Source organism: Nothoprocta perdicaria, unplaced genomic scaffold, assembly GCF_003342845.1.
Source record: "Nothoprocta perdicaria isolate Ctin4 unplaced genomic scaffold, notPer1 scaffold_100, whole genome shotgun sequence".
Classification (NCBI taxonomy): domain Eukaryota; kingdom Metazoa; phylum Chordata; class Aves; order Tinamiformes; family Tinamidae; genus Nothoprocta; species Nothoprocta perdicaria.
The window spans coordinates 592,246-613,940 of record NW_020454095.1 but is presented as its reverse complement, the minus strand read 5'-3'; the positions used below and the strand labels follow the sequence as shown (position 1 = coordinate 613,940).

Here is a 21,695-nt window from a genome sequence, read left to right as displayed (position 1 = left end):
CCCTCCAAACTCACTGCTGTTAAGAGGAGGGCGCTATGAGCCCAACTGAGAGGAATTATTGGCAGCCCCCTCTCTCTTCACCATGAATTCTTTCCTCCAACCTTCGCTAACCCAGCTGTCACGATACTAAATTCAATGCACTGATAAGCACTAGCACAGGCTTTCCTATCTAAACGCATTATATTCTCAGTGCTAAGCGTGAAAAGATCAAAATAAAAATAAAGCACAGGAAGATGTCTSCTTCCTGGGACTCTGCAGCTTTTCACTTTGAAGATGGCTGAGCTCACGGTAAGCACAAGGGGTGGGGAAGAAGGTGAGAAAAAAAATAAAAATAGGAGAGAGAAAGAGAGACAGAGGCGGCAGGTAGCAGCAGGCAGGGCTGTTGTGGAGCTGGCAGCTTCGCCCGCCTCTCCGCTACAGAGACCCAACCGCAACAGCAACGCTCCCGCGGCGGGGAGGGTTAGAAGCCGAARCCACCAGGCGCACGCCCCGCCCCGCGGCGGCCGTTAACGGCCAACGGCCGCCCCCCGCGCATGCGCACAGCGGTGCGCGCGGTGCCCGCTGGGAGTTGTAGTCCCGCCGCGGCGCGCGCTCCGCTCGCGGGGCGGGTGGGGGACTCCGTTTCCCGCGGGGCGCCGCGCGGGCCGGGCCGGTGTGGGCTGCGCTGCGCTGCGCTGCGGGCCGGCGGCACCGCGGCCGCCGCCATGGGCTGGGGGAGGCGCGTGGCGCTGCTGGGCGCGCTGGCAGCCTGGGCGCAGCGGCGGCGCGCGGCGGCGGCGGGCGGGCAGCGGGAGCTGGACCTGAAGCTGGTGCAGGTGGTGTTCCGGCACGGGGCGCGCACCCCGCTGCGGCCCGTCCCGGGGGCGCCGCCGGTGAGCGACCGCGACCGGGACCGCGACCGGGACCGCGACCGGGACCGGGACCGGGACCGGGACGAGTGAAGGGGCCGCGGGCGGGCCGCCCGCCGCTCGGTTCCGACCCGAATGTGAATGCCTATAAGTTTATACCTATATATATATCGCGTCACTGAGAGCGCCCGGGCAGTTTCGCCGCCGCGGGCTGCCAGCCGTGGGCTTGGGGAAGGCTGCAGCGCGCCGAGGCCGTTCCCGGGGCTGTTTCCACCGGCGCTCGCCCTGGGTTAGGCAGGTGCTGCCCCGGTGCGGGGCGCCTGCGGGATGCCCCAAAGGACACGGAGCACAGTCCGGAACCGAGGCTCCGGCTTGTTTCACAAGGGAAAATACAGCTCTCGTGCTTCTTGTGCAAGTAGCACACGTGCAGAGCCGCGAGCCTGCGAGGGGACTGGAGTGCAGGGCCTCAACAACATGGAAAAGATGCAGTGAAAGCTAAAGCCGCTCTCGAGTGCAGTRTTTGCAGTGGGCTGAGTACCCGCAGGCTGCTGTTGCTGGTCCCTGAGCTGACAGGATTCACGCTCTCTTTATGGCGAGGTTACTTGTGTAGTTGTGCTAACACTGGCTTTAGGTTTCTGCTGACTCGTGTTTGCAGCTCAGAGGAAAGCCTGCTTGGCCAAAGTACCGCGGTGCTTTGCTCCCTCACTGCAGAAACTTTTTTTTTCCTCCCCCCTGCAAAGAGATTGTCAATAGTAGATCTGGAGGAAACGTGAGAACATGGAAGATAAAATGGATTCACTTTAGCTCAGYCTTACCACGCATTATTGGATGTGCGGACGGACAACAGCGGGAAGGCYGAGCTGTGTGACGCGCTTTGCAGGGAGCCCCCCGGCTAGGGAAGCCGGGGCACCTGCGAGGGCAAAAGCTGCAGGCGCAGCTCACAGCCACAGGCAGCCCTGTGCCCCACTGCTGCCCCACAGCCGCCCCACAGCCGGGCACTCGCTCACCTGTCCTCGCGCTGCCACCCTGCTCCCGGCCCGCGACAGGGCAGCCCCTTGTGCTCCCGCCTAGCGGTGCCAGGTATTAGCTTAAAGAAACCTTGCCGTGTGTGACAAGTAGCAGCGACGGCTGCTCCGCTTGTCGTGGTTCTGTCGGACTGCGCGTTGCGTTGCCTCCGAGGCAGCACCTCCTGACGGGGCCGCCCTGGTGCTCTTGGTGCTTGCTTTCTGCTGCAGCGCTGTTGGTTTGCTTTGGAACAGGTGGAGTGGCGCCCCGCTCTCCTAGATATCCCTGCTCAGACAAAGTTTGATTACACGGTGACYGACCTCAGCGGAAACCCGCGACCTCCCTCGCCCTACGATGAGCAATACAAAAAGACGATATTTAAGGTGAGGTTCCCGTGCCTGGTTCCGTCGTGTTGTTCCCAGAGAAGCCCTGCTTATTCCCGTGTTTGAAACGGGTCTCCTCCCTTCTCTCTGTTCAGGGTGGTGCAATTGCAGGACAGCTGACCACAGTGGGGATGCAGCAGATGTTTGCCCTGGGGCAAAGGCTGAGGAGACACTACGTGGAAGAAACCAACTTCCTCTCACCCACATTTAAGCCTGCCGAGGTCTTGTGAGTGTCAGTGCCTCTCTGGACCTCTCCCTGTGTCCTCCCCTCTCACGGTGCTCCAGTGTTAGGGTCTTTCCACACAGCCTGCCCCAGCTCTCCCACCCAGCCACCCCTGTGCCCTCCCTCCTGCTTCAGGCTGCAGAACCCAGTATGGGACCTCGTCCCAGGTACAAGGTGCCTAGTTTTGCAGCAGTGCCGAGAGCACCTCGGGGACGCATCCATCTTGCCTSGGTTTAGCCATCGACAGTGGTGTTAGGTAAACTGCCTTTATGGTGAGTGATGAGCAATAGGTGTTTCTTGAGCACAGCTTAACTCACTGTGGGGTAAGCAGCCAAAGGTCAGTGAGATGAAGAACATCCTTGCTGCTCACATCAGTAGTGCTGGAAGCGTCTGGCTTTGGATGAGATAAATCACAGCTAACAAGTGCCCATTTGTCATCTCCACTCTCTCTGAAGGGAAGCTAAAAGGCAAGTCAGACACGAGTGTCTGTTTTCTTAAGACTTCCATAGTGAGGTGAGATGAATCCTCTCAGAGGTTTSTGCAGCCACAGAGAAGGCAGAACCCTCCGTTGCAGTAAGTCCTCACCAGCTGCAGCYCTGTGCACAGCAAGGAGAAGGTGCTGCCTCACAAGCTGCTTCCTCTCTTTCAGCGTCCGTTCCACTAATATTTTCCGGAATCTGGAGTCCACGCGGTGCCTGCTAGCTGGACTGTACCAACAGCAGAAAGAAGGTTAGGGGAGACCTCCAAGTGATGCCTTTGCTTTCTCAGCCTTCCCTAGATGCCCATATCTCACATGGCAGTTCCCCTTGGCTCCTGGTTGTTGCTTCTTCCTTTGTTCTTGGCTCCCACCCCTCTTCCTATGACCTGCTGTTCTGTATATCCTTTATCAGCTTGTCACTTGCTCCCTCTCTTTATGTAGCAATCTGCTGGTGCCCAGCTTGGATCTGTTGCCATCAGTGCTGCAGTTTCAGACCAACTGAGGAGGTTAGCGTTCACCAGCTTCAGCAAAGACTTCCAGGTTCACTGTTTGCAAGATGCACTGTTGCATCTGGGAAAAAGCTTCTAGCAAAACCCAGGCACCTCATCTGTAGGAGTCCCAGGATCCTTCACAAGTCTGGCACCTGGAGAAACTTTCAGTGTGACCTGTAGCTGACAAATATTCATACGTTCTGTAACATGCYGTATGAATAACTCATCTCTGTTCCCCATGTATTCAAGTCTAGGAACAAAAGCCAAAGTGACTYGCCAGGGATTATGACTCCTCCCAACACAGAAACTGCTTTTCACTACACACAGCTAGGAGAAGTTAACACTTAACCAACAGCCCCCTGGAAATGAAGGCTACACAGACAGAAACAAGCCTGGGGGATTGGGTTGAGGCGGGTAGCTCAGTGAGGATTGCCAGTTAACAGTAGCAAACTTGGGCCAAAGCCACAGATCAGGCTGTTTCATTTAGTGCAACAGAGCTCTGGGGGGAGCTGCTGTGCACAAGAAAATCCAAATTTGGTCCTGAGGGAGCGATTAAAGCACCTGGAGACGGGCGGTTCCTTCGAGGGCCATAGACCCTTCCTTCCTTCCTTCCTTCTCGCTCCGCAGGACCTGTCGTCATCGTCACCGACGAAGCAAGCTCCGAATTCCTCTACCCCAATTACCAGAACTGCCAGCGCCTGAAGTGCCTGAGCAGGTACTTGCCAGCCCTGCCTGCCCTGCTGCGCTCTCACCGCAGTGCTAGCGATTTAAAACAGCACTTTGCTTCCCATGGTTTGCTTCCCGTTTCCCAGTTGCTTCCCCTGCCAGTTACTGCTCTCTGGGAACGGTTAGCTAGTTGTTGTTTAAAGTGGTAGGTGAGACGAGTCAAATACTATGCAGTCTATGAAGAGACACTCAAAAGTGCTTATATATTTGTCTAGGTAGAGAGGGGGGAGAAATGGAGTCAGGGGAGGGCATTTGTCTGGTTTGGGTGTTGTTACAACTTTTCTGTCAAATTTACACCTTCAAAAAAAAAGGGAATATACTCAGCTTTGACACATTTAAAAGCCCCAACAAAGACTAGTTGAGGAAAATAAGAAATCCACTACATAAAAAGAACACGCAAGTTGGCACAGTGGAGTACCAGTACAGAAAGCCCAGGCCTAAGCCAGGTTAGGTAGGGGGAGCAGGCCATGGAAATTGCAGAGCAGCGACAAGTGTGCCACAGGTTTGCTGCATTGTACACCAGCATATCTTTGTGCAAAGTTTTCCAAGAGTTATCAGAAGTCATTTGCAAAAACTTCACTGTGGTAAGCTGGTAGCTTTAGGAAGCAGCTCAGGAAAGGCCCAAATATATTCAGACTCCGCTAGAAACATGAACTGTGCAAAAAGAGAATAAAMTTTGTCCCCACACCCACCCCAGCCTACCAACTGTGGACATTTTGCAACTGTGTCAAGGTATTTTTTAAGGTGCAGTAAAAAGTACTGTCCCAGGTAAAGACTATCCTTGCCAAACCTTGTCACATCTTCAATTTAGAAAATAAACCCCCATATTCCATTAAAAAACTAAACATCCGAACCATACAACTTCTGCTCACTCCCTAAAAAAGCAGGGCCAAAGAAAACAGAAGCCATGCATGATATCTGAAGTTCCTGGCCAGCACTGATATTCTCAGCTCAACAGCAGCTGAATGTTATAAAGTGAGGTTTAAAAGAGCATGAAGGGACAGGTGGATTCTAACAAAGGGCRAGGTGAACTTGTCACAAGTGAGTCTCTAGGTGCTTCACTTTGCAAACACCATCCCCAAGTATTGCCATTTTCTTTCTTAATCCCCCAACAGGGAGAAGTTGAAGAACTCTCAGCTACAACCAGGTATCTCTGATGACCTGAAAACAATTAAGGAGCAGATGGGTATTGATGGTGATAAGTCCATTGATTTTTTTAATCTCCTGGATAACATTCTCGCCGAGCAGGTGAGCTGGGGCCTGTCTGCTGCACAGTCACGGATATTCCTATCCGTGTGGAGAAGCCACAAAGGCACCAAAACCCATTGATGCCAGTGGGGGGCCCCATACCCTGCCGTGCAGTGCTGCAGGCCTATAGAAACAGTGTAACCTCCRTAAGGACGACTGCAATGTCAGGAGTGCTCGAGAGTGGCTCCAGACTCATCTCCCACATTTATGCCCTTATCTTAAAATCCGGTGGCTCTTTCAACAGTAGCAAGCCGAGCAGAGGGCAGGTGGGCCTTGTACCTCGTTACAAGTTGCATTCTTCTTTTCTGGCAGTTAGCATCTACCAAAGGTCATCTCCTCCTGGTTGTAGCATACTGTCCCTGAGCCACACTTCTTGCTCTACTGGAAGGGAGTTGGATATCTGTACAGCACTTAATAACCCAGTGTTGCTGGAGCTAATGGTCATTAGACCTGTTGGCCTGTACGTTGAATAGTTGAAGGCCTGTTATACTCTTTTTACATGTAAGTGTAGACTCGAGAACAAACATCCGTCATCTTGGTACATGGAGAAAATCTGTATGTTTAAAAACCCTGCAAGGGGTGCACGCTCTCGTATGAACGTTGTGCCAGGAGCGGCTGCCTCCTGTGGAGGGTCACACGTCCATCCTCAGGCTCGGCTACCTGTTGTTGCGTTGTCTCCTCTTCCTCCAGGTGCACGATTTGCCAAGCTGCCCGGTGCTGAAGAGCTTCTGGGAGACGGTTGAGCGTCGCTCTGTTGACTCGATGCTGTTCATCCTGGAGGAGGGCTCAAGGTGGTAGCCTTGCCCCCCGCTGCAGGGGCTCTCGGCGGCTCGCACAGGGCCCAGGAGCCACCCAGGCTGCCGGGGCGGGTGTGAGGAGTCCTTGGGACGGGCTGCCCTTCCCACGCCACAGGTTACTGCTCCCTCGGGAAGCTCGAGCCTCAGCCCCCGCAGTGCAGCGTCCTGTGCCCTGCGTCACAGRCGTGGGCTGGGGATGCGCATCCACCCTGAGCAGGCCAAGATAAGGGCTTACGTCCCGTTTTGCTGGCGGATGTGGAGGGAGCAGCCTCCCGCCAGGAGCACTGCTGAGGCCGGCGGCGAGTTCCGCAGTTGCCTCAGTCGGAGTGARCCCCTGGCCCAGCCAGGAGTGACGGGACTAGGAGAAGGCTCCAGCCTGAAGCTGAGGCTGCCTGAGCAGGGCTGTCCCCGCAGCTACTGTGTGAATTCCAGCATGAAACARTTTTCCCAGGGGAGGCACCTGCACAGCTCGACTGAAGAGCACTGACGCTAGTGGAAGAGGTGGCACCTGGCCCCGCACACACAAAATGCAGTGTGATGCTGKAGTAGATGCTACCACACACTTACCTGCCTTGCTGAGCTGAGCTAGGCTGAGCTGCTAGCCTAGCAACAGTTTTCATCTCAGCTTTACTCACAGCTTCCATAATCACCAGCTCTTCTCCCCTGGTGGCTTCGGATGATCCCCTTTTCTGTTAGGGCAGTCGTTCTTAGCCTTTTCTTTAACTTACAGGAGAGACTTCAGGCACTGAGAGACTAAAGTCTCCCAGTCCTGCAACACTGGGGAGAGCCACAGTGAAACTCATCCTCCATTCCCACTGTGGTGCTCATTAGGGAGAGGGCATTTCTTCACACCAGAACCTGCTGAAATATCATCTCTTCATTTAGTACTAGGATAAAAACAAATCTTTAAGAATAGCTGCTTTCTTATCCTTACATTTCCCTTGCCCATTAAAAATAAACAAAGCCCCCACCTTCAGCTGCTCTTTCGCAGTCAGCTATGGTTGTCTTCCCTAGGGGAAACGCATGCATCCAGAATCACAACTAGGGATACAAAATAGGATACAGAACCCCATGGTTCTCCCTTTATGTGGACCACATCTGGTGAGGCTGCCTTGTTAACACCTCTCCCCTCCCAGTCAGCAATCACATAAAAATCTCTGCGGTGACTAAGCAATTGTTGAAATAAAAAAAGTAACTGTAGGAATCACATTTAATGGTTCTTAGCTGCCTTCAGCAGACTGTCAATTTGCAAGAGAAAAGAAGGTTCCCAGGTGTTCACCTGAAACTACCTAATTTGAGGGGTTTTGTTTTTTGTTTTTTTTTTAAAGATTTATTTCTACCTCTTTTATAGAGAAGTCCTTCAGATGAGTGTTGGTCTCCTTTTCTATACCTTACAGAAGAACATTACGGAAGCAACAGATCCCTTATCTCCAGCTGGAGAGGCCAGGTACAGGGCAGATCTCATCTTCTAATCGTTATAAATTCTGACTTGCTGTCAGCATGAAGAGCTAGTTCAGAAGGATGTTGAATGTGTGGGTAAAGAGAAGGAATCCTTAGCCGATAGAAAAAGCATGAGGGATACTGCCTATCCATGGGGAACACAGGTACCATTTTGAGGATTTTTTCCCTTCCCTTTTTTAATCAGGAAGCTCATTCTCTACGCTTCTCATGACGTTACCCTCATTCCTCTGCTGGTGGCCCTGGGCACCTTTGATCACAAGTGGCCGCCTTACGCTGCGGACGTGACCCTGGAGCTGTATCAGCACCAGCAGTCTAAGGAGTGGTTTGTTCGCCTGTCCTACCACGGGGAGGTAAGAACAGAGCCCCAGGAAGTTCATCACACGCGTTAGGGCCGTTGGGCTCTGCCTTGYGTTTGACACGAGACCCGCAGCGAGGCTGCTGCGGGGCGGCAGGTAACGCGGTGAGACGCTGCAGCCCGTGCCTGCCAGCCGGGACACCCTCATCTGGCGGCRGACCTAGCGCGAGCTTCAGGCGAGAAGCCTTTAACGTCGGCCTCCGTGCTCGCCTCGACTCGCCTAGTTCCCCGCTGCAGGACGCATCGTTAGCAACAATGAAAATGGCCAGGTGCAGGAAATGTGATTTATTGTCTCTTTGCCTTTGCAGGAACAAGTGGTGAAAGGATGTAGAGCTGGTCTCTGTCCACTCGAAGAATTCCTACAAGTTCTTTCACAATACGCCGTCAGTCCAGAGGAGTACAATAACCTGTGCTCCCAAGTGGAGCAGAATCAGCCAAGTGACTCATAAGTAGTTATCTTAAATWAAACTTATTGTCACAACCTTTGACTACTCTTCTTTCTCTGTTATTTATTTATTTTTAAATTCTTCCCAGCCTTCCCCATTCCAAGTTAATTTAGACGAGGAGACTGGTCCCTACCAGGCTGTGGCACAGTGTTTCTCTTGGCTGTCAGCAGCAAGATAAAAGAAGCCACTAGCAGAATGGCTGGAGTTCACTTCTGGGTAGCCCTACAAAGGAAGGGAGAGGCTGGAAGCAGTGGGAGAGAGGAGAGGCCTGTTTGAGCTGCCCTGCTGGTTCAGGGTACGAGAGCAAACTCCCACCCTGGGAATGTGGGATGAAGTCTGGGCTGCCAGACCTAAGGCCTTTGACATCTGCTTTTATCCTTGGAAATCTGCAGAAACCACTGCCCTTTTCCCTTTCTTCATGTTCTAGAGTTGCTCTACAGGGAGATTATCCTCCCAAATTGCTTGCATTTAGCTGCTCCATCGACTTGAGGGCACTTCTGTGCGTACAAAAAGACTCCAAATCTCTTCCCTGCATTCCCGTACATAAGGGAATTCKGCTGTGAGTATGTGAAGATGCAAAAACCACCCCCGCGGGCCAAGCACAGGAGCCCACGTTCCTGGTGAGCCCGGCTTAATGCACTTGAGACAGGGAAACCCAGGCAGCTGCTCCTGACACCCGYTTTGGGCAGCGCTGCATCTATTCTGCACGTGCTGGTACAGCACTGGGAAGGGACCAGCACAGCCGGCACTGGTGCTGCTGGTTCTTGTAGCCACTTTTCCCTCTAAAACAGTATGAAGGGTRACTATGTACCTAAAAATGCTAAAATCCAACCAAATAAAAAACCACTAGTGAGTAAAAGGCAGGGCCCAACGCCCTTTCTTCGGGGGTATGCAAAGACTACAGCAGGGGTACCACTTAGTGAAATGATCCTGCGGTTTTGGTGGGGCTCCCTGTTCTGACCCCAGGAAAGCAGAGTGCAGTGACATTGATGTGGCACTGACGGACATGGGAATGGAGGTGCTAGACAACCTTCTGCCCGAGAAGTGCGGGCTGCGTTTAGCTCTGCTCTTTCTTTAGGCTGCTCCCACCAAAATTACACGTTGACAGCACGTACAGTGAGCAGAATAATTTGAATACTAAAGACTTTGCTGTATTTAGTAGGGTGAATGGAAATCTCAGTGAACTGCTGTTAGAAGCTGTCAAGAAAGCAAACAAAATGTTGTTATTTTCCATCAAATTCCTTATACAGCCTAAAAACATAATGTTGTTATATAAAAAATCAATGGCCTACCCTTGCTTAAGAACAGTGTGTTCTGCTCTAATCTCTCGCTCTTAAACACGTTATAGCGAATTTGCAGAAGAGTGATGGAAACATTTGGTATGTGATAGCGAATGACTCCTGACAGACACGGACTGCTTAGGAACYAGCACGTCAGGGAATGTCACCAAAAGCCTTGGCCACATCAGTAGCCAAAACAGGACTGCGTGCACCTTCTCCTAAAGCAGGAGGTGCAAGAACGTAGCCCAGCAAATGGAACAGCAAACATGTGAAAAACGGTAACACAACCTTAAGATCCACAGATCTCGACACCACAGGCTGCTCCGAGYGCGCGGCAGCTTATGAAAGGGCGCTGCGTTCACACCATTGAAATAATCCAATAGCTCCAGGCAGGAATCACACCTTGCAGAGAGGGGAAAGCCTCCGTAGACAGGGCTGCTCCTTGCCGGCAGTGCTGAGGAAGACGCCTCCTTGGGAGCCGTGACCTCRTGGTTGTCTCGCACAGGGGCTGCTGCCCGTCCCTCACACCTGGGCCTTCCCCATGCCGGCCCTTYCCCATCCCCTCCTTGGGAAGCGACCTGGGCCCTGCCTTGCTCTAATGCTACAGGGCAGCTGCGAAGCCGCGGGGCCCAAGGTGCCACCYACGAGGTGTTTCTGACCAAACCAGCTGGAAAGGACCGTTTCAAAAGGGGGTTGCTGGGACCAGGGAAGAGTTTTAAGAGCAAAGAGCTCAGTGGCAAGAGYCAAACAGCAAATACCCTACGGAAGGGTTGAGGCATTTTTGACAACATGAAAGAAATAGTTCAAGAAACCAACATTCCAATGAATCTACATAGGAATAGGTCTGCTCTCACCCAAAACTTGAAAAATGGCAAAACTGAGATGACAAGGAAGGGGGGGACCCAGCTGTCCCAGGGTTGTTAATGCAAGAACTTCCCAAATCAGCTAAGAAATTCAACCCCAGGTTCCCTCATAAACTTGATGTTTTAGGGCAACAGTGGTTCACTATGTGATGAGGAGAAAAGATGTCAACTCAAATTCTCAAAACTCAAAAACTTATTTTCCCCTAATGTAAAATATCTTTAGAGTTTCCAGCATCCCAGTTAAAACCCCATTTCCTTTCTCTCCTCACTCATGCTCTGACTCAAGGTAAAAACAACTGCAAGGTTAAAGCCTGAGTGTGCAGTAATCCGCCCCAGCGAGGAAGCAGATCTCCTCGTGAAGCACCATGAACGTGGTGCCGAGGGGCTGCCAACTTGGGCATCAAGAGGATACCGAGCTTGTTACCGTTTCTCAATAGCTCCAACACAGCTGAGCAGTTGGGGCTTGGGGTTTTTTAAGGGCTGAGAAACACTCCAGATGACACGCTTCAATTTTAAATAGAAACAGCAATAACAAAGTGTTACGTATCTACCACAACAACCAGCGTTAGCAGAAACAATTGGAAACTATGTGAATTGGCAAAAGACTGAAAGATCTTTCAGTAAGAGGTCACCACACCAGAATGACACACCCAGCGCAGAAATAAGATAGAAAATACCTTTTTTAGCTTGACAATTATTACCAAGTTGATACAGCGAGGCATGCTCCACCAAACACAGACCTGTACTGAACAGGGACCATCTCTCCTCAAGAAATGTTGGAGCTGGGAGCAGGTTTCAGCAAACAGCCTGCCAAGAGTGYGTAAGGAAAGCATTCAGACCCACAAGAGCTGAGAGAGAGGGAAAAAAAATCACTAATCAAATGTAGATTTTCCTGCCATCAGAATGAAAACCAGCATAATAGGCAATCAACGTACCAAGCACCACAAATTTAAGTCCTGTACACAGCGTGTTGGTAACGGCCCGAACACTTCATCACCACAAGYATCAAGCTCCAACAGCCCCAGGCGTGTCCAAGTTGGTGACTCCCACCCATCCTCGGGCTGGGTTCAGTTGCCGGCGCCTTCTCCCAGTGGGGACACGGGCTTTTGGGGCCCCAAGGGCCCCACACCCCAGTCCCAAACAAGGCTGAGGCAGATCCCATCTCCATGTGCTGGTCTTGTCTCACCCACCAGTACCACCAGGAGCACGAAACCGAGACTGGTTAGTTGCTTGCCATGTTCTTTGGAAGAAAGATCTCCTTCTTTGGAGATCTTTAAAACCCGCTTGGCTGCAGCCCTGTGCCACGTGCTCTAGGTGACCCTGTGTGAGCAGGGGGGTTGGACTAGATGACCTCTGAGGTCCGAAGGGCATTCTTGACTTGCACAACAACCTTGGGCATTCTGTGATTCTATGATTTGGTAGACAGGTGCCCTGCTGAAAGCAAAAAATTTAGGGGATTGTGCTTAAAACTGCTAGTGTACTTCACAGATGACCAGTTTGCAACAACCTACTACTTTAAAACAAGCAGATTTCAAATACTTTAACTTTTGATTTAGGCACCGCGTTACTTCTGCCTTTCAGAAGTTCACCATCTGCTGGGTCTACCTTTTAAGTCTCTCTGCGCTCCGGCTGCGCAGCCATCTGGGATGAGATAATTTGAACAGCAGACTGTTTCCTCCCATGTTACTAGAGAGGAAGAGCAGCCAAGCATGTATGAATAAAGTCTACTTCATTCTTTCAAACAAAGGTGGAGGAGGAGAATTTGAAAGTTAAATAAGAAAAAAAAAGGGGAAGAAAACTAAAAATGGCAACCCCCGTTTCCATCTTCGCCTGCACCATGACTACCAGAGCTGAGTCACAGTTACTATTGATTATAAATAAGCAGGAGAGAACAGAGCCTGACTTACAGATCCCAAGGTAAATTTGCAAGGCTGGCAGCTAGAAAGATTTTTCATTTGCGAAGTGGAAAAGGGAAAACAGAACCGCAGCAAAACAAAGCAGCTCTGTCTATACCCACCAGGACGATCTTCAGACCAGAGCCAGCTGAAGCATGAGAACCTCTTGTCAATTATCCAGGGGGAAATCAGGTAACGGCACAGAGGGTAAGCRGACCTGTATGGACTCGGGAGAACCCAAGACTTCTGCATTTTCTATAGGAAAAGATCTTTTTAAGATATCAAATGACAAAATTGYATATTAGATGGACACAGAAGAAGCTTTATTTACCTGACAGCTTAAACATCTCCTCTCACAGTTAAGCAGCTTTGAAACAATGAACCTGGCTGGTTTTTAGGCTGGTTCTTTTCCTAGATTAAGCCACTGTCCCCTCTGGAATCCCTTGCTATTCAGAATACCTCAGCAGGCATAGGACTCACTGAGGAAGATCATTTTTTAAAAAAATCCAAGTTATTTCTATGCCAGTCAAGAAGTTTACTTTATTCAACATTATAAAAATATTTAGGACTCATATGGCAGAAACGGTATCACTTAAAAAGATTGCATGGTGACAGCTCCAGTGCAAGATCCCCAAAAGGAAGCTATAGAACCATTTAAAGAAGAGGTAACTCCACAGCACGGGAATGGCACTTACTGTGTCACTGTCATCTCTTTCTAAAATCCTGACAAGTGCTTCAGGCGCACTACTTGTCTCGTTAGAGGGAAGCACCAAAACATACATCCCACACTTTGTCAAAAGAGTAATTCTCACCCAAAATCATTTTAAATTTGCATGACAGCACAAAGGTGAATTTGGAAACAGCCGCCGGAACCCGCTGAGCACCGTGTGCCTGCAGAGGTACCCGGGTTGGCTCCTGTTGAATCTCCAGCCACTCAGCTTTGGGGGACCCGCCACGGACAATGGTTCTTTTCCCACCTGTTCCACAGCAGGTAAGTCTGACAACCCAGATGCACAAGTGCTTTGAAGATACTCATTCTCCACGTGAAGTTTCCCACCAACAGCCTGCCCTTGAGCGAGTTAACTACTCACTGAAGCAGATTCAAATCGAGGTAAGGGGGAAGCAGATCGCATTTTCCATGTACAGTGCTGGGGCAGGGCAGGGGCAGAGAGCACAYGAATTGCTACCTGCCTCAGCAGACGGCTTCAGAACCCGCTGCCTTCCCTAAGGATCTTCTTCCARCACCTCCTTGTCTTCTCCAGGAGTGGTGCTCAACTCAGCCGGCGTTTTAGTGCCTGGTCTTCCACTGCTCCTAGACAAAGCCTTAAAACTTGCTTGTTGAAATTCTCTCAAAAGAGAAGTTTGAAAAGACAGACAGAGGATTAGGAAGCGATCARTGAGAATCGCCGTAAAGCAACAATTTACCCAGCAGGGTTGTCTTGATAAAAATCTGCTCAGCAATGATTTATCTATCTCTCACCTTTGTTATTTAACTTCATCCAGTCGCCACTATCTCAGCCTCGGAGCAACTGAAGTCAGAGACTCTATCCAGTCCAACACCCCAAGGGCAACACTCAACCCAACGTCTTCTGCAGCATTAAGAGTCTCCAGTGCTCAGCAGGAGCAGGGAAAGCTCCAAACCGCCTACCTGGAAGTGCCACAAAAACTCACCAGGAGGAAGCGACAGAGACAGCGAGTTGCTCTCTCTGCTCCTTGACCCTCTCTAAATGGAGGGCACAGGACCGCAGCCACCATCCTTGAGGTTTTCCAAGGAAAAGCAGGCTGTTCTCAGGAGAAGAGAAAGCAACCAGGAGGGTCCTGCAAGGAGCACTCAGCTGCCCACGGAGCAGATCTTTAGGCACGGCCAAGGCTCATCCCACCTCCAGACCGGCTGTGACCACGTGGGAGAGCAAACAGGCATCCAGCCGCCCCTCTCGTGTACATGAAACACAGCTGAGTTGGGTAAGAAAGACAGCTCGTTTTTGTAAGAAACAATATATTTTATTTTTCTGACACCACAGCCCTGGCGAGTGGTTTTGTACCAAATTTAATGGAGGTTACACAGAACGTTTTACGCTGGGGAAGAAAAAAAAATAACCACAAAAAAAATCCTGGATAACTTTTAGTGTCTGTTCCACTCCCACATTAATAAAATCACTTGGGGTTTCTAAGAAAAGGAGAATAGGAAACAGTGAGAGAGACTACTGTAGAACGTAACAGTGTCCGAGTCCAGCCCCTTCCTGAAAGTGGGAAGAGTCCCCACRTGAGGAGAGGCTCTCCTAGATTTATGCCCCAAAATAACACAACGTATTGCAGCTGCCATAGGAGGAGACAGACRGGGGACGGAGAGAGAGAAGCCTATTTAATAAAGAGTGGGAGGGAGAGACAGAAGGTGCTGGACAGCACGCCATAATTTGAAAAATATGTCCTTAACTTATTATTTATTTCTTTTAAAAGATTCCCCTCACTGAACTTAAGTTCCTTTTTGTGCTTTTCATTAATACTCTGCTCTGAGGTCGTAGTTTGGTTTTTCTATACATTGGAGTTGAAGGAAAATAGTCCGAAGTTCTGAAGATGGATTCTCCACCTAAAGTAAACAGCCTAGAATCCCATTCTCCTCTCACCCCAAAGACTAAAGTCTCTGCTAAAATCCCTTTTACAATATAGTACAGTACACAAAAAAAAAAAAAAAAAAAACCAACGAAAAAAATTAACCAAAAGTCCTGTGAGAAGCCAGTCCGAAGGACGTAAACATACAGAGAATGGTGCAACTTGTGACAAATGGCAATTCTCAAAATACAGCTACAGATTCTCAAAGCAGGTGCCGTCACGGGATACCCAAGTCCACAAAAATAATTTTTAAAAAATAAATCTTAAAAAAAAAACAAAACAAAACAAACAAAAAAATCCAACCTGTTAAAATGAATATTCTTTTTTTTTTTTTTTTTCAGGTAATTCCATACATTCGAGATTTCCCAAAGCGTCCTCTGGTCTCTGTTCACCTATTGCATGGCCAAACTGTACTCCTGGAGCTCCCGAGAAAGCCCCCAGGACTCGGAATCTCATCTCGACACGGATCGCGACATCCAGTCTCAAGGGTAGCAGCTTAAAACATCATGTTCCCCGGGTTCCCGGGGCCTTGGCTAAAGCCTCCCATGCCCACGTCAGCGGCCATGCCGCGGGGTCTCATCTGCGGCGGGATCATGATGTTCTGTTGGGGTCCCATCATGCCCTGCATGGACATCATCATGCCGGGGGAGCCCACGGGGCCCGGGTGGCTGTAGAGGCCGGCGGGCGGCCGCTCCTTGCCCGCCATCATGCCCACGGCCGCCACGGGGTTGCTCATGAGCGCCGGCTGCCCCGGCATGGCCGCCTGCGCCGGCGACATCATGCGGTGGTGCGGGCCCATCATGCCCTGCTGCAGGAAGGCGGGCGCCCGCATGGCGCCGTGGCCCGGCATGGAGGGCGCCGTGCCCAGGGGCAGCTCCGGCGTGCCCACAGGCCCGGGGCCGCCCATGCCGGGCAGCGCCAGTCCCATCCGCGGCGGCGGCGGCTGCTCTCCGATCATCCCTTGCATGTGGGAGAAGCCGGGCCCCGGGCCCTGCGGCTGCTTGCGGCCCGGCACCTCCCCGCGAGGGAAATACTGCAGCGTCTGGCTCGGCTTCTCCGACGGGATAATCCGGGAGAGGTCAAACTCGGGGATGCCCGTGGCTCCGGGGCGGATCACCTCCTGCAGCTCCGGATCGGCGAAAACCGAAGGCATGTTGTTGCCCAGGACGGTGAAGGAGTCCGGACCGCCAGGGCCTCCAGTCTTGCAAAGTGCTGGATCTGTCGAACTTTGGGGCAGGTTGGTGGGGCGCCCCAGAGGTCCTTCGCCATGGAAGCCCATTCCCGCCGGGAAGTTGCCTTGTCCTCCGCTGGGCCCGTTGTGTGGAAATGGCACCTGCTGTGGAGGGGACTGTACGGGAGGGAACCCCTGTGGGAAGCCCAGGCGTCCTTGAGGTACCATCGGAGACTCTTGGGAACCGTGCCCCATCATCGGGTTGTGTGACATCAGGCCGGGTCCCACGGGGACCCCGTGAGGAGGTATATTGGGTCCCATAGCGTTCGGAGAGGGCATCTGGTTGTTATGGGAAAGAGGCTGGGTCATTCCCATTGGGCTGAGGGTTGGCATTGGACCCACTGGGTTTGGACCTGAAATTCGAGGATTCTGAGAATTAATGCCCATTCCTAGGGGGTAAAAAAAAAAGAGTTAGGTTTAGATAAGAGCCCATAAAAGTGACAAAGACACCAAAGAGCTTTCTGCAATACTCCCAACCCCACAAAACAACAGCACTTGTAGAAAGGTGTCAGCCTGGAGACCACCATATTACCCAGCAAACGGATGCTGCTGCAGAGCAGCCACCCTCGGCTGTCACTGCCCCATCACAAGGCACCCAAAGGCTGCTCTGGAGGCAGGGTGCTGTGCGACCCCTGCTCCCAGCACTCCCCCGGCAGCCTCGGCCACGCAGGCGGTGACAACCACGGCGGCTGCGGATCAGCGGCGTAGGGACACTTGCTTGTCCACCGGGAGGTGACTGAATCGCCCGTCAAAACTGATGAAACGCATGAATCAGGAAACCCTCACGAGACCAGGACGTGATCGCTGAGGTTAATGAGCTATCACCGCCAGCTTGTTCAATTAACAAGCTTCTCCAGGTCTACTCAGCAACTCTGGTCACCACTTTGCGCGACGGGCAGGGAACCTACAAGTAAACTCATCGCGAATCCCTACCAATTGCCACTGTAATGAAACATCCAGTCATCCCTTCTTTCAATTATGCTAACTGAACTGGCACACAGGGACAACCATTTTTATTATTAAATATGCATGTGCTCATGAACAGTAAGCAATCAACAAGGATTTCTCATATAAACATGTTCACCCATAAGACAACCTGAGAAGACAGTGTTTCGTTATTTATTTTTTATGCTCTTCATCTGACGAAGCTTCCATGAAAATCACTCTCACTGCCATCGGCTGGTAACTTGGACCACACAAAGGAAACTTGGCTCCCTCGAGCTTCTCACCTGGTACACTGTTCATAGGTGGCAAGTTTGGGGATCGTGCTGGAGGGGAGTCATCGTCTGAACTGGCCACAGTTTTGATGGCATCATGATAGAGCGGCGTAGAGCTGGGCATGGCAAATTTGGACATCCTGGACATCATTATGGAGAGAGGATTCTGAGAAAGGGTCGGCTCTGGAGGCATCGTGTAAGGACTGCTAGAGGGAAGGTTTCCAGGGAGAGTCGCAGGAGCAGACTGGCTGACTGTGGAAGGAGGTGGACCACCTTAAGATTAAAAATAATAATAATAATAATAATAATAATAATAATAATAATAATAATAATAATAATAATAATAATAATAAAAATAAAAATAAAAATATGTATTTTTTTTACATCTGGAAGTTTCTTTCTCAATCACACCCTTTTCTCCTACAAGTCTCAATAACTAGAAACCCCTTTTATCACAAGAGATAATCTACCTACTGCAGTCAATGCCTGTGAAAGGTAAACCACAAAGATAAGCTTGTTGCTCCAGCTGGTTAGTGTGTGTTACACTCTGGATTCTCTACTTCTACTGGAACTACCTTGAGCCTGTACAAATCCACAGGCTGRCAACTGTACTATTCAACCCTCCTATTCAACTTCCATTCACTGGAGACAGACTTATTCATGAGGTCTAGGTATAAAAAATCCAAATCTAGGTCAATCAATTTTTCTTGCACCCAGCCAACGTAAACTTTAACTCCTTTCCCTTTTTCTTTTGGGGAAGAACCGAACATGCACAGAAGACACTGGCTGCGTGTGAAAAGCTGTAGAGTTTTATGCTGAGATGTGGGCAGATTTCTGATAAGCTGCATCAGCAGCCACAAGTAAAATCCCTCGTTTCAACTTCATTCAACTTTTACGCTCACATATTTACTGTTCATTCCAGTTAAGCATTCTCTGTGCCTATTACATTACTATAATTCTTTGCCCTCCCCAAACTAGAAATAACTTAACTGTACTTCCAATCTCGTTTGCTTTTCAACGATGAATTTCATGCTTCTTGAACTCACCTGAAGGAAAGGTGCTAAACTCAAGTTGTACTGACACTCAAAACCCATTGCACTGCATTCCCAAACCCCAGAAATGGAGAAGACAAAACCCCTCAGGCCCCAAATACTGCTCCTTTGGAAGAGCTTTGGAAAGCAACTTTGAAGCACAGCCTTAGGCAGGGACTAAGGCGTTCAGTTCAGACTTTCAGCAGTTTGGGCTCACAGTGGCACTAGAGGGCAACGTGGGCAAAGCTCTGCAGCGGCCTCTGGCCAAGTCCCCCAGCAGCCTCCCCCGGGTCGGAAAGCTCCAGCAGGATGCTGCAGTCGGAGCTTCCTCCCTTACAGGCCTCGGGAGTATTTGGGAGAGGGAGACCCGTGCTGCCGACAGGCCAAGTAGCCCGGCGGGAGTCAAATCCAGCTGCGCACGCTCTCAGGCCCAGGCTCGCACGCCAAGGTCCCAGGACGCAGCCCGGTCCCAAGGCGCTTCCGTGACACAAGCAGACACCTCTCCATGATGCTACAGTGGTCAGGAGCTACAGGCAGAACCGCCGGGAAGAACCACTCTGAGGAACACCTCCTACTTGGCTGCCTCCAGACCACCCTCACCTGGATGCTAGGGAGCTATCACAGCACCCAAGCACCAAAGAAGGAAGAAAGCCACTCAGATGCTGCCAACACAGGCCCTGAGCTCTGAGCCCCAGCTCTGCCGGCCTCGGGGGCAGGCAGAGGAAGGGCTGTGGGGCTCTGCTGCACCATCTCCCTCCAACCTCCTGGCCCTCCCGCACCCTTCACAGCGCCCGCCACGAACCAGAGACCCCAAGGGTACGTGAGGAGGCACTGACCTGACTCCACATTCCCCAGCATGGCTGGAGAAGACATGGTGAGAGACGCCTTGTGGTTCGGGGGAATCCCAGGGCTCTGCAAAGGGGGCTTGGGAGACGACGTCCAGCCAGGAGAAGGTGCAGGGAGAGACGGAGACTTGAGGTGGACAGGAGAAGCAGCAGCAGACCCCAGAACCGGGGGGGACTTAATGGAGGCAGCGGCGGCCGCGGCGGTGGGGCCTGCCAGCATCCCGGCGAGCTGCGAGGGCGTCTGCGGAGACTTGAGGTTCCCCGAGGGAGACCCCATCATGGGAGACTGCACCTGGCGCATGGTGGGGGACTTGAGGGGGTTGATTCCCGGCGAGTGCACCTGGCCGGCCGCGGAGATATCCAGGGGCTTGCGGCCCAGGCCGCGCTGCGCAGGGGGAGCAGCGTTGAGGCTGTTGGGGTTACTGCTGGGGTTGAGAGGTAGTGGCGGCATGTGGCTGAGCCGGTTGTTAGTCCTTTGGTCAGGCCCCATCTGTTCTCTGAGATTGCGGAGACCGACTCCAGGGCCCTGAGACATGGGAAGGAAGGGCCTGGGAGCCATGCCGTACTCCTGCGGCGGGTGCTCTCCGAAGGGCAGCGGCACCATTTTCTGCTGCGAGGAGAGCATCTCGGACACAGCGGGCCGCAGCTTCATCATCTCCTCGGGCCCCACGGCCGCCTCCCTCAGCTTCTGAGGGACCAGCGGTGCGCTGGAGCCCATGCCGACGTTCATACCCATGTCGCCCTTCATGCCGCCGGGGCCCATCCCGAACTCCAGGTCCCTCCCAGAGCCCATTTGCGGGGGCATTCCTTTCGGGAAGTCCCCCCTGGAAGGACTCATCGGCCCTTCCACCGGCATGCGAGGGAAGATGGGGTTGTTGCCGGGCTCCATGTGTCTCTGGGAGGGAATCATTCTGTTTATCTCCATGCCAGGCCTGATGCCTTCCATGTTCAGGCCAGGAGGGAGGCCCATCTGCTTCTCAGCCAACTGCTGCTGATAGATCTCCTCGGGCAGGCCCTGCGGATTGGGGAATCGCTCCCCTCGGCCGGGGCCGCTGAAGACGCCCTGGCCAGGAGGGAAGTTTCGGCCGTCTGGGATTTTTGGCACTTCGTCTGGCCAACTAACTCCCGAAAGCCCAGGTCTGGAGGCGGGATTTGGGACACTGGGGCCCTCCATGTCAGGGTTCATCATTCCTGCAAAACCAGGCAGGCGCATCTGGCTCCCGGGCATGTTGGGGTGAGGGGCCATGCCCCTGGGGGGCAGAGAGTGGGACATGTTCATGCCTTCAGGGAAGGGCTCTGGGCCCCCAGGGCCCCAGCCCTCCCCAGGGGTCATCTGGTAGGGAGGGGGAGGCCCTCGCACCACCCCACGAGGCCCGTGCTGATGGACCATCATGTCCTGCAGGGAACACTGCTGCACAACAACCTGCTCTTGCTTTCTCCTCTTCTCCTCGTAGAACTCCTGCTGCAGCTTGAGCCAGGCCACCTGCTCAGGAGTCATGTGGTCGAGATGGTCTGGGCCTATGGGTCCCGGCTGCGAGTTCATGGGCGGCGGCCCCATTTCGTCGGGGGAAAAGGGCATCTCCCTGTGCCCCTGGGGGCCAAAGGGGGCCCCTCCGTCTGTCCGAGACCCTGACCCTTTGCCTAAACTTTGGGATTGAGCCATCATGGCCTGGATCGGCCCTTCGGGTTTCTTTTGGGGGCCATCCAGCACCCCGGGATTCGGAGGCGGCCCCCCGCTCTGCCCTGCTGCAAACTCCTTCTCATCGGGGAAGAGCATGCGCTGGATGTCTCGCAGCGTCTGCAAGGAGCGCTCCCGATGCTCCAGCTGCTCCTGCGACAGTCCATCCGGATTCTCACCCAAAGTGGACGGGTCCCCACCAGACACCTGCTGGGGAGGACCCTTGGGGTCCGCAGCAGAGCTATTGCTACCTTGGGACACGGGGCTAACTGCTCGGTTGTTGGGAGTCGARCTCTGCCCGAATCCTTCCGTCTGCAAGGGGGTGGAGTTGGCGGGGCTGCCCACAGACATCACTTTGCTCTCCACGCTGGGACTGTCCTGATCTATGGGGCACGGGGGGCCGCTGGGCTTGGAGACCGGTGCTGACACGGGCGGAGTCGGCTGCATTTTGGCGTTGGGGGCAGGGCTCTGCTCCTGGGCGGCTGGAGGCGGTGCCTGCGGCAGGGCCTTGGGCTCCGTCCGCAGCGTCGCCATCGCCGGGTTCTGAAAGAGAGAGCGGCGGCGGCGCCGTCACGCGCGGCTCC

The 21,695-nt window shown here is 52.5% G+C and overlaps 2 protein-coding genes across 4 annotated transcripts in view; one reads left to right on the top strand and one right to left on the bottom strand.

The window, feature by feature from the left end:
- The first annotated feature begins 704 nt into the window (after nt 1-704).
- ACP6 (acid phosphatase 6, lysophosphatidic) lies at nt 705-8,503 on the top strand. Of its 2 annotated transcripts, XM_026040580.1 has the most exons (11): nt 705-872; nt 2,108-2,236; nt 2,332-2,462; nt 2,838-2,845; nt 3,397-3,477; nt 4,056-4,143; nt 5,270-5,402; nt 6,093-6,193; nt 7,551-7,646; nt 7,845-8,010; nt 8,324-8,503. In XM_026040580.1, the coding sequence occupies exons 1-11, from the start codon at nt 705-707 to the stop codon at nt 8,462-8,464; spliced, it is 1,242 nt and encodes a 413-aa protein (XP_025896365.1). In that variant the 3' UTR covers nt 8,465-8,503. The 2 variants fall into 2 exon arrangements, with proteins under 2 accessions (XP_025896365.1, XP_025896360.1); XM_026040575.1 differs by lacking the exons at nt 2,838-2,845; nt 3,397-3,477 and adding an exon at nt 3,109-3,188.
- A 6,086-nt stretch (nt 8,504-14,589) lies between these two features.
- Nucleotides 14,590-21,695, bottom strand: part of BCL9 (B cell CLL/lymphoma 9) — an 11,441-nt gene continuing 4,335 nt past the window's right edge. The window contains exons 5-8 of one of the 2 annotated variants that reach the window (XM_026040598.1): nt 20,284-21,654; nt 19,425-19,923; nt 17,570-17,830; nt 14,590-16,729 (exon numbers count right to left, since the gene is read on the bottom strand). In XM_026040598.1, coding sequence (XP_025896383.1) covers nt 15,606-16,729; nt 17,570-17,830; nt 19,425-19,923; nt 20,284-21,654 — 3,255 coding nt within the window. In that variant the 3' untranslated portion in view covers nt 14,590-15,605. Of the gene's footprint in view, nt 16,730-17,569; nt 17,831-19,424; nt 21,655-21,695 lie in introns of both variants that reach the window. The other variant, XM_026040589.1, reaches the window with a different exon arrangement.